This window comes from Megalops cyprinoides, chromosome 7 (assembly GCF_013368585.1).
Source record: "Megalops cyprinoides isolate fMegCyp1 chromosome 7, fMegCyp1.pri, whole genome shotgun sequence".
Classification (NCBI taxonomy): domain Eukaryota; kingdom Metazoa; phylum Chordata; class Actinopteri; order Elopiformes; family Megalopidae; genus Megalops; species Megalops cyprinoides.
Genome location: NC_050589.1, coordinates 16,129,299 through 16,141,782, shown reverse-complemented (window position 1 = coordinate 16,141,782; position 12,484 = coordinate 16,129,299). Strand labels below are relative to the sequence as shown.

Below are 12,484 nucleotides of genomic sequence, written 5' to 3'. Positions count from 1 at the left end.
CAACCTTCCAACTACTGTCTGACCGAATTGTCTTGGCCTACAGTTGTCTTGTTTTTATATTTTTCTTTTATTATTTGTTTAAATTTAAATTAATATATTATGATATAATATGTGTTATATGCTATATATTATGGCTGGCATAACACTGTGTGCTTTAAAATAACAAGCAATCTGAATAGGTCGAGTGAACTGCATGTTTGGTTTGGAGAAGCTGTATTAATCATCCATGTGATTTCATGGGACTTGTTTATATAGAGAAGAATAACAGAATTTCCTGAGAATTTTCCAGAGAAGTGTGAACTGTGTGGTTGATGTTCTGTTCCATATCCAGCTGCCCCAGTCAGAGCACATTGTGTAGTCTGCCGCTGGTATGACTCAGACCACTGTCACAATGAGGCCAAGATTGCATAACATCATGTCTGTGCTTTATATGGAAGCACTGAATGTATCCTCTTGAATGGGATTTACCTGTTAATTTGCATGACGGATGTTTGAAAAATTTCTGAGTGTTTATATCTAATGTAACTGTAAGCTCCAAGAAGATCCACAGCATGGAAATTCACTGTGTCTGTGTGACAAAAACACACAACCTAACCTAGGCTTTGTCAACATACTGTAGCTCTGTTACAGGGCAGCCTCACATTGTTCTGGGTGTACTCTGAGACACCTGGACTTTCCACATACTCAAAATCAAGATTTTGGGATTATCAGCCTTAATATTCTTAGTTACCATGAGCAGTGTGTTTCAGAATGTGTTTTGTTCCACCAATAAAGCTGGACCTTGTCATCATGGAGAGAACTGTGGCTTTAATCAAGTACTGGATTTTTAAGCACTTCTTTTATTTCTCTCTAGAAAGCACTAATCCTGTTTTTCCCCACTGGCTCAAGGCCCTCCCGGTATCTGCAGGAAAACAAAAAGGGCACTCAAGCCCTTGTCTTTGTTTTAGCACTTGTGACATCCAAGCTGTCTTACTCACCTCATGCATATAAATGGATTAATTACCTGTGTTAGGAAAGTATAGACTAGTATGATACAGTGGATAAGTATGTTACGAGATCTGATTAATCCTCTTGACACTCTGAACAGATTTGGAGGACCCTATAGCCAGTGGCGGCGGGTGAGCTAGAAACAGGGGAAGCCTGGGGGATGACACATCACAGCTTTTGTGCGGTCTGTGTTCTAAATGTTATTGTTCATTGCACTCAACCGAACCCAAAAGTTTATTCTCAGTAATTTAAATCGATTTAACAAAATTTAGCTCTGTTTTGTAATTTGAAAACACAATTTGTAACACAAGAAAGATATAATGTGAAACATGTAAGAGAAAGCTTTGGGATTACTTTCCACTTAATTATTCAAATTCCCATCCTTGTTAATTAAACAATCTCATGCTGTAGCTTTCGCAATAGCACACAAATTTCAGATAATCTGCGGTGTTTGGTGAGCATAATCATTATTCTAATTACGGCATTGGTGTCCATTATTCTGTGAATGATTTGTTTTATTGTTAATCAAGGGGAATAAAGGGCAACAGGTTGAGAGTAATGATAGATTTAAAGGTAGTGTTCGGGCTTCCCCTGTTTCCAGTTCACCCGCCGCCACTGCCTGGAGCTTTCTATGCTAACACACGGGCCAACCCCTTGATTATATAGTATATCTGTGAAATCATGTAACCATTCTGGATGTTCAAGAACCTCTGTTAAGTGCAGTTTGCAAACCATGAATTTAAATTTCTACAGCTGCCATAGTGGGTTGTTCATGTCCTCATCATGCTGATGCTCCAGTTATGGATCAGTTTTGGGGTTTGGTGCCATATGCCCGAGTATTCCAGTTGATAAATTTGTAAAGGGTATTTTTAGAGTTTGAATTTATGCGTGAGGCTCTGGAGGTGTGTGATAGAGAATGGTGACCAGAGTGTTGGCAGTAATACTGTTGCACCTGAGACAATGCAGAGTTAGACACACCTCTGAATTCCAGCAGGGTTAATGTCAAGTCATGCAGATTTATGGCTTTAGATTTTTAGATACAACATATAAGGTATGGCTTGAGGATGGATGGCCATAGTTTCATAATAAAGAATTTGAAAGATTTTTTAAGGGAAAAAAAACATTAAAATACTCAACATACCATTAATGTAAATTGTATAAGCTGCAAAGCAAATGGATGTTGCTGCTTATTTCATTGGTATTCTTTTGATAACATGGAAGATTTTTTTGGCAAATGTTTGTGTGTGTGTGAGAGAGTGAGAGAGAGAGAGAGAGCGCACTGGGACACGCAATCACAGATCTGTGGGCAACACTCACAGGAGATGTGGGTACTGAAAAACTGAAAAATGTAGGGTAGATCTTTGGTGTCTGTGTCCCGTTGTGTCACTTCTGATGGAAGGCTCTGACTTGCAGTCCTGACTACTGACAATGTAAGAATGGATGAGACCAAGCTGTGTTCCCCAAGATTAGTATCAAAGAGTCAAGTGATAATAAATGCAAATTGGAATAAACTGTTTCAGTTTAGATCGTGGAAGATGAATGCAAACAGTCCTTTAAAATTCTGGTCGCCTCTTTGTGCTTGGTATTTGAGACAAGCTGCTTTCTGTATTCTAACTTTGATGAATTTTGAAACCAGTTGTTTAGGGTATAGTTGCTGAAGGCAGACTAGCAACTCAGTGACGGGTTCCAGGGACTCACAGCATGCATTTCCTCTTTTAAAACCATGATCATGCTGCATGCAAGACAAATAAGCATAAGGCTCTCTCTAGTGGTGAAAAGTGGAACCACACCTAGTTTCAGTTCAGGGAAATTTGGGTTAAGTTCAAAATGAGTAATATTATGTAATGACACAAATGTTTTGCCAGTTCACTCAAAACTGGGTACAACACTGTGCAACACCCTTCAGAGATGGTTCTATCTAGTTTTAGTGCATCACAAAGATGAAGGTGTCTGCCCCAGTGTTTTGGCTATCATGATGGTTGCTGCTGGTGTTTATTTTATACAGGTGGTAAATGTAAATGTAAATGTTTATGCACCATTCTGAGATCAGAGGAAGAATAAACTTCAGATGATGCTGTTCTTTTACATATTTCACAGCAATGTATGTGATTCAGCATCAAATATCTTGTGCATACTTTTTTCTGTTTTTGTATGTGAATCATCATGTCCAATGGCAAGGTGATAGTGTTTTGTGTGACACATTTAGCAGTTGTCTGTTTTATGTCTGTTTATGTGCATAGTACAAATAAGCTTTTTCATAGATAAGTGCATGATCTTGGTCCACCCACACAATGCACAAAAATACTCACACAATGTGGTAAACCAGTTGTGTGACAGCTATATAGTTCTTTAACCTCAAAAAAGTGGCCATCCACAATGCATTGAATGAATACAACTGCAAATTCCTAATTTTGGAGAATGGTCATTTAAAGTGGGGAAGCCTGAATAAGTAGTGTTTGTTAGTGTTTATAAGGCTGGTCCCTAAAGAATTTTTAGCAATACTCAGCTCTCGCAGAGGAAAGGGTGGGATTGAGGTTGTTTATTGTCTGGAAGCCTTTCAAATGTGAGGATGGGAATTTTTCTGAAAAGTTGGGTGAGGTGCAATACATGTTGGTATCATTGTGTTTGTTTTTTTCAATTCCCACCTGGGAAAGTAGCGTACTCTAATTTTTTAACTAAGTATGCCCAAAAACACACAAAAGTGGTTTCAAGGCAAAATCTGAGATTATCAATGACCATCCTCATATACCTGGCATGGTTTGACCCTTATGAAGCATATTCATGTATAGAGAATATGATTACAGAATACTAGCCAGGTAGTTGTGCACTGTATGGAATCCAGCTCCATACAGAGAACATGAGACAATGTTGTCAGTCGTTCAGCTCCAAGTTCTCTTGTATTTAAATGAAAATTGAAAATTATTAAAAGCAAAAGAAGGGGGAAAGACCAAAAATGAGATATGCACTGTAAATAAAAACACTAATAAAGAAAGAAAGCATTCTTTTTTGTCTGCATAACAACAGTATTTTGTCTACAGTAGTATTTGGCCTACAAAGTATATCTTCTCCACAGCCCCACATGGGTGTTCTTTAATGTGGTATTATAGTCATGCATATGCACACTATACTGCTAAGATTATACATTGTAGTTTAGAGGAACTCAGAAATTGGTAGACACTGCAGAAAATGGCCCGAGGAAGAGATCACACTGTCCAAAGGCCCCTCTCCTATGGTGCAGAGATGGCTTTTGTATGAATGACACAACACATGTGTGGTTGTACATTCAGTTAAACTGAGTGTGCCTCCTAGTGGTTGCTATTCCAGATGCCTTCTTCCAGAAATATGAACATTTACTTAATGTCACACACAATTTTTGCCATGCAGCCTGTTGAGGGGAATCTGTGCAGCATCTGAGACCAGTCTAGCACTGGCCTGGAGTCAGAAAAAAGGCCAACAATATTGAAAAAATATAAGAGTACCCTGTGGAGTATTGTTCTCCTTTCACATGCAGTGTCTGAACTTTGAGCAGTGTGATATGAAGTGTTTGGTCTAGAGTTGTTCCCCTAAATGATAATAGTGCCTATAATTTAGTTGTGTTATGCAATCTTCCTCTGTAGATAGTAATTTATAGATAAGGGTCATTTGCAAAACAAATTGATAGATGAAGCTTGTGGGTACATAAAACATATTAAGGAAAATGTTTACTTAGGGTGCCTTGAAGGTCTCAAATGCCCAACACATTTTATGCCCTACAGCAGATGAAGTACAAAATAACACTGCACTACACCAGAATGCCCATGCAGTTTGCAACATTTTTGCTTTGGCTACATTTTCAGAATGGCTAAAGATACAGTACCTTATTAAATTTTAAAAATTTGGGACAACAGTTGGGATTGGTTTGTGTAGAGGACACAATTCATTCTGCTGGATGGAAGAGTAACCATTTAACTGTAATCAGTCTGATAAATTATATATACTGTATATCTGTTAGTTTAGAGGGCTTGCTCGTACTTTTAAATGTTTCTTTTTTCAGGTTTTGGAAATGAAATACGTATACTAAAGAATATATCACTGTTTCACAAGCTAACTGTCATCCATTTATGGAGAAATTCTTAATTAGCTTAATTGAATATAAAAAGGTTCTGTTGCATGGCTATTTTGTATTTTGTAGGAATATATATTAACATTGCATGTTACAATTAATTTGTTATGGTATGTCATGCTCGCATTTCTTTTGAACCATGAACATTGTACTGTTAGGAGTACGAGGAAGAAATATGTGTCCTATGAGGTTAAAGCTGAGTTGAGCTATGGGTGTAAATCAAAATTAATCCCTGCATGGTGACCAACAAAAAAGAGAACATTTTCCAGTGCTTGCAACCCACAACACGGTGGGAGAGGACAGACCTTCCACCATGTATAGTTGGAGCCTCTGTTTATAGTGGAATCATCTTTGGGCATTGGACCATTATGTTTTCCCCTTAGACAGGTGGTGTGTATACTTCTGCCATCTTTAAGATGTGGAATTAGCCCTAAAATTGAATTATGTCAAACCTGTGCCAGTTTTGTCTTACTTAACCTATGCCAGTACAACTCTTTGTCTAAGTCATGATGCTCTCCACTACTGCAGCTCTCTTCTGGCAAGCCTCCCAGCAGATGGTATCAGACCTCTCCGGAGTTTTGAATTAAGAGTTATTTGCAATGTAGTCATATATGTACAGTCATTTCAAATATCTGTATATCTATATCTGTATATATGTTTGACTTAATTTCAGAATATGCCATTTACATGTCTAGTATCAGTTTTAAATCACTCATCTCATCTGTCCTATTCCAAATACATGAATTCAAAATACTCCTTTGCTTGGTATATGTCATTCTAAATTCCTGTTTATGGTCAAGTTATAATTCTAGAACTTCCAACTTGTAACATTACATTACATTCATTTAGCAGACGCTCTTATCCAGAGCATCTTCCAGCACAAAAGAACAGAAGTGTACCCATTCAGAATGAGCAACAGTGCACTTTTAGCATAGTGAAGCACTTATTTGGAAGTTGCTCTGGGTAAGAGCATCTGCTAAACGACATAATGTAATGTAATGTAACAGTGTCAGACCAAGCTAACAACGCTCCCAGACCAGTGAGTGAGCATAACACTACTCAAGTCCTACCACAAGTTAACATGTGCAACCTGAGTAGACAAGGGACACCAAGTATACTACCATACATCAGTCACTAGATCACAGAATCCAAAACACATCATGATGTTACACTTAAAATAAATAGCAAGTGGTGCAAGTAGCAAATGTCAGGAGGAGGGAAGGTAGAGCCGAGATGCAATCTGAAGAGGTGGGTCTTCATTCTGCCTTGGAAGACGGCCAGTGACTCCACTGTCCTGACCCCGATGGGGAGTTCATTCCACCACTGAGGGACCAGTACACACAGGGATCAGGGACCAGGATTAGACAGACAGGAACATAAAAACTAGGCTTACAGTATGGGTTCATGTAAATACAATCTTTGTTTTGTTTTTTAAACCACACATGCCTATTATAGAATTGCTATTGCATTGCAAGTGTATTTTATATTTAGTGATAAACTAAATTGAAAAAGTAATTATGTATTCAGTTAATTAACATGACAAGTACTGGCCTATATTCCTATATTGAGTTAATTAACGTGACAATACTATACTTGCTGTACTCTTATCCCATTCCCAACCACAAGGGGGCAGCATAGTGCAATTAAATGCCAGTATTTTGTTTTCCAGTGTAGTACCATGGGTGTGCTAAATATGATTGTATCCAGTTTGTGGATTTTGCACAGCTGCATTCTGCTGGCCCGCTTTATGCACGAGACAACAAATTACCCTAGGCTAACTGTATGTTAGATCTCCAGATTTTCTCCAAGCTCTGTTAAGTCTGGCACATGCAACAAGCCTTGTTTTTTTGTAAAATGGGATACGAACATATCTTTAACATCATTTCCTAGTTTTTCATATATTATCAATATGTCAATAAACATATTACCTCCCATTTATGCCCTGTGTTCTTACAATGAGTGTCATTAACATTTTCTGTTGTAGTCTCTCAAAAATAGGAATTACAAATGCACAAGTATCAACATTACTGTCTCCATTCATAAGCCTGACTTTTTCACTCTCCATGTTTTCTCCATGTCAATTATGAGAAAAGTAGTCGTGCCGTCTGTGGGCCGCTTTCGCCCATGGTCCAATCTTTCAGTGAAAATCTAGAGGAAGTGACAGACTGGAAAATGAACTGTTTACAGTGTTCAGTTTTTTAAAAGCCCACAGTTATGGTGCCATTTAGAAGCATTGTCAGTCAGAAAATGCAGTCAGGAAATGAACCCCCACCCCCATCTAGCACTCTGCTTACCAGGAGTGCATACCTCAACTTACTGAATCACCATATCAATATGTTAGTGTTATGTTCGGGAATTTTTTTTTTTTGCTGCATGCATAAACAGGCAGTTATATATTGAAATATTTTTGAGGGTTTGCCTATTACTTCTGTAACACCTAATGTACAATTAATGAATTTTCTTCAGGCCTAGACCCACGTGTTTTGTGTGTCCTCCGTCCAGGTACAAATCTGTCTGATATTCACGCGCTGATATTTTATAATATGGAGAACACACCAATGAAAGAATTCCATCAATCGTTAGGTTGACGATTAAACATGGCCACTGTATCACATGAGAAGTCAAGAGGTTTGCCACTTCAACATGGAAATTGAGGACATGACTGCTAAATTAGTCTCACACTGCAAATTTTCGATAAAGCGGCTCGTAACATGTGCTGTGCACGGTGTTTATCAGCAAGGAACCGAGCAGTGAACACGCCTTCCCGACCAACTTGACAAGGCTGTCCATTGGTCGAGGCTATTCCTGTCTTCTTTTTGATTGGCTTAAACCGTATAAACATCCTCGCCCCATGTGCGTAGCATGTGAACAGCTGAAGACTTTTTGTTTTTCATGAAACTGCTGCTTCTTTTCCCTTTTTTCCTTGAGGTGCCCCTTCCTCGTGTTGTCAAACATTTGGGTACACTGTGCCGTATTTATGGTAGCACTTGAAAAGTTGAGGTGATTTTATTCGTGTCACCCGTTTTCCACATGTTATTATTAAGGTTACTCATACAATTCAATATGCTGTATATACTTCAGTCAGTTATATAAGAGTAGAATAAATGTCGACACTTCGTCTCATGCGATGTTTTCTGCTCGTCAGATCGGCGGGGTGTAATAAATGACTGCACTATAAAACAATCCCAACATTTAGGAAAATACCCTATTCCACAAATTTTAGAATAATAATGCGAAAGAAGTTTAAATATCTGTATGTCAATACGTTAAATAGCCTAATAATATTTTATACATAATTTTATCATTATGTGTGGCATTTTACATGAGAGTTAATGCTCTTTTAGAAAATCTTGATCAGAGCAATTCGTCACTGTATAGAAAAATAAGTTTTAAAAACGACACGAACTTTATTAGAAATGCAAGAATTTATCGCTACTCTAAATTTGTAAACCGCCGTATTTTTATTTGGCAAATAAGAATGCGGTAGTTTAAGAACATTGTTTATTTTAAATAAATTATATGTGTTGTTTAAGTGTTCCCGATGGCTGTATGAAACCGGTTTTCTGCTTTCGTAGTGCGCCTAACTTCGCGAGATTACGGTAGGGATGTTCTTTTGATCTTCCTCAGCCGATATGACATCCCTGCTGTAGCTGGGCACTACAGTATTGTGAACAGCATTCACCCTTTGCAGTCTTTGAAAACGGGTCATGGTGCAACAACCAGGATGACTTCTATCGAAGACGTTACGATGGCAACCTCACCCCGTGAGCTCACACAGAATCCGCTGAAGAAAATCTGGATGCCCTGCAAAAATGGGCTTCCAGAAAAACACATTTCTCAAAGAAAGGGTAAGGCACGCTGCATTACCGGCTGGGATTGACGCCGCGTTAGATGATTTCGGTGTTTTTATGAAGCAAAGACGTTTACCCAGATAAACTTTAAAACACTACATATAGATTAGACTACCATAAGTAAACGTGTTGTTTACGTGTTTAGTTTGATGCAAATGCGTTAATGCTGTGGTTAGCTGAGTAGTGCTGCCTTGGTTGATCTTCCACTGCCGTTCACTGACCTTAACTACTAGCTATTGCTTGAGGGGTGAAATATTGCATCATTTTCTTCGGATCAGGTGCTGTTTGTTGGCTGAGAAATTTAAAATGTCGTATTGCAATAGGTAGCTAACTTATCGTGTGGTATCAGTTATGATTGATGCATTTTGAAAATGCTGGATTTATTGCACGGATAGAATTTAACTGTGTGCTGGCGTTGCTCGTGGTCAAAGTTATCTGTGTACGCGCACTCTGAGTTATCTGTGGGATATTTTACTACGATTGGCTATTTTCGTATTTATGTTCTTGGATGTGATTTTGGAACAAATACAAATAAATTTCGATTCACACCTCTTCGTTTACCAGGAATATGTCTAAGATCTCTTTCAAATCGCTGTTTTATAAATAATCGCTCCCCTGGGGTGCCTTTCCAACAGCTACCCTTAGTATGCCCGTAGATAGTGTAGGCTACTCAAGTACCATTCTATAGAGATACGGATTTTGAGCGAACCAGCGTAGTTCCTTCAGCGCAGTAGCTACTGTCGTGTTGCAACACCCTCTTACCACAGTAACCCATCTGGTCGCCTTCGGTACTGAATAAGATATAATCGAACTGTTGGCATCAATATGGACGAATTAAAAACTATATTTGATGTTGCGGTGATCTGTTTTTCCTTCATATTTTATTATTTACATTTACGCGTCCTGTAATTTGTCATTCAGATTTTCTGTTGTTTGCTCAATTGTTGCAGCCTTTGAATGACATTGGTAGTTTATAGCACAATGTTTTGAAGTAAAGTATGCATGGGACTGTTGCCGGGCCGGATCCCAGCACAGCTGAGAAAGGACTGGTAAACCATGCGGATAACCCACAGGTATTGTACTCAGCAGAATAGCAACCGGCACCATGAGTTATAAACTGGAGGCCACGCATCTCCCGTATTTCCACTTATCTGTGATGGAGGTGACATTTCTTGTCGCAGAGAAGTTTCAGCCCCATGATCACTCCATTTGGATTTTGGTGAAAACTGTCAAAAAGAAGCATTTTCAAAAACTGTTGATTGGCGGGGCATGCGTGTCGCTGGATTTGTCACGTCATAAAAAAGGACTCTCGTTTTCCGAGCACAAAAACAGGTCTGCAGCATTGCAAATAAGGCCAGCAAGAGCTGATTTGCACTGTTGTCACTGCACTGCAGCAGTAATAAGAGTTGTGCAGCCCTGTCTCTACCACACATTTATCCACAGGCACAGCAATGCATTGTGGAAAACACCCCTATCTGATGGTGTGAAATACTTAAATCTTTTCATTTCAAGTCTTACAGCCAAGTTAAACATGTGTTTTTGTTAATTAGCTTCACAGACTAGAAGGATCCTGTTATTGTGGCTTTAGTTTGTGGTCAGCTGGATGCCTTGGCAAGGTGAGCGCAAGACACACAATTCCCCCTGTCAGACTCATTCTTCATCCTTCACCAAACTGGCCAAAACTCATCGTCTGCCCTATCCTGAAAGTTAAGTGTTTGTGCACTACCAAGCAACGAGATGGGGGGAAGGTGGGGGAATTGAACTTTTGGGCACATTTTTGGTTCCCAGCTGGATCTCATCAGTATGGTTCTTCTGCCCTTATTTTTGGTTACACTGCAGAATACCCTTTTAACTATCCATTCACCAATCTGAGGGTGATAAAGATAGAAATCCACATCCTAGAAAATCTTGTTCTTTCTCTTTGTCTCTCTTTCTCTCTCACATACACGCTGTATCTCTGTATCTCTCTCACTTACTGTATACTGTAGGCAGTATTTATTAAACAAATCATCAAAATGTGAAAAGCCAGCTGGTAGATGTTTGCTATCTGGCCTGTGATTCCTTGTTGTTTGGAAATATGAAGCAAAAGGAAATTTATTGTGACTGTATTTTCATGTATGCAGTCATGCAGTACATAGTACATACGTGGTACTACTGTGGTATTCCATCAGAAATCCCCAAGTTCATTGATGAGATATATGTGAGCATCTTTGTGCTTACGGTTTAGTTGTGAAATGTGGCATATTGAGTTTTTTATTTGTTTACATTTATTGGTAGATAGAATGCTAGAATATAACTTTATTCAAAGATACACACCCCACCAACCCTGTCCAGAGCACATGGTTTAAAAATCAAGAGATGTTTTACTAATGGATTTCTGACAGCACTTTGGTTTTAAAGCCAAAAAGCCATCTGGAATCCCTGTGTGTCCCTGTTAAGTTACTGTGTCTCATTAGATGTACCTCGTGCGTCCTCTACTCATTCTGAGCGCGCCGGTAGTCTGGGAGTCTGTGACTCGGCAAGTTTTGTTTTTGCGCAGCTCCCGTTCGTCTCTCCTTCCGAGGCCCGTCTCTGGAGAGCACGCGTTTCCCGGCTGACTCAGCTCTGCTGCTGTTGGCTCTGGGATTTTTGGGGCCCGCAGACCTGCAATGTAGTGCTCAAGCCCAACCGGGACTGTCTCCTCATACTGTTCTCTCAAACCATACTCTCAGCTCACCCTGCAGAAGTGGCAGAGATCCAAAACACATTTTAGCTTTCTACAGACCCCATAGAGTGTGGCTCACTTTAACTCACAGGTTAGTCCTAATGGACAATACAGAGAATTTTACCATAATCCTGGACCCTACAGTGGCTTGAAGGGGATTGGGTGTGGGAGCACGATGTTGGGAGTTGATGAGATGTCATCGACAAAAGGCACTTTTTAGTTTGGAATGACATGACAGCCTAAATGGGAAATAAAGATGAAGGTTCTGGGTCAATGCTGCCCATGCTTGGGATGAATTGATGTGCTGTTCCCTAAAATTCTATGGCTGCCAAGATTGAATATTCAAATGATTCATCCATCAATACAGCATGAAATTCCAGTTCTCTTTGCAAGAGATCTGTATTCAGAGATCTGTACCCAGGAAGGACAGTAAATAATACAAATACATTTTTTGTTATTTTATAGAGGGTGTATATGCTCTCCTTATTGACAAATAAGAGTAAGTAGTTGATAAGTGATCTCATGGTCAGCTCCATTTGAATTAACATTCTGTATTCTGTTGATTAATTTAAGAACAAAGAACAAATGGCCCATGAATTAGTTGTGTTGACTGTTTAAATTCCATTCTTGTGAGCAACATATAGTTTGCTTCATTTTGAATGGTTTAATGAACAAATACATGATCTCACACCATACCTGGGAATGTTGTTGGAACATTTCTAGGTAAAAACCTGTTATGTGCCTTCTTAATATAGAGATATGCCTTCTGGGAGGGCTTAGTATTTCTTGATTTACTTAAGAGCAAGATAATTATTGCTTAGGGCAAACTAGTCAGAAGGT

The 12,484-nt window shown here is 39.0% G+C and overlaps 1 protein-coding gene across 4 annotated transcripts in view; it reads left to right on the top strand.

Moving 5' to 3' along the window:
- The window catches only part of LOC118780438 (6-phosphofructo-2-kinase/fructose-2,6-bisphosphatase 4-like), a 37,901-nt gene that overhangs the window by 7,523 nt on the left and 17,894 nt on the right, over positions 1-12,484 (top strand). For 3 of the 4 annotated variants that reach the window (XM_036532905.1, XM_036532904.1, XM_036532907.1), the window contains exon 1: positions 8,748-8,937. The exons of the other annotated variant lie outside the window; for it this stretch is intronic. In XM_036532905.1, coding sequence (XP_036388798.1) covers positions 8,814-8,937 — 124 coding nt within the window. In that variant the 5' untranslated portion in view covers positions 8,748-8,813. Of the gene's footprint in view, positions 1-8,747; positions 8,938-12,484 lie in introns of those variants that run through there. 4 annotated transcript variants of the gene reach the window in all.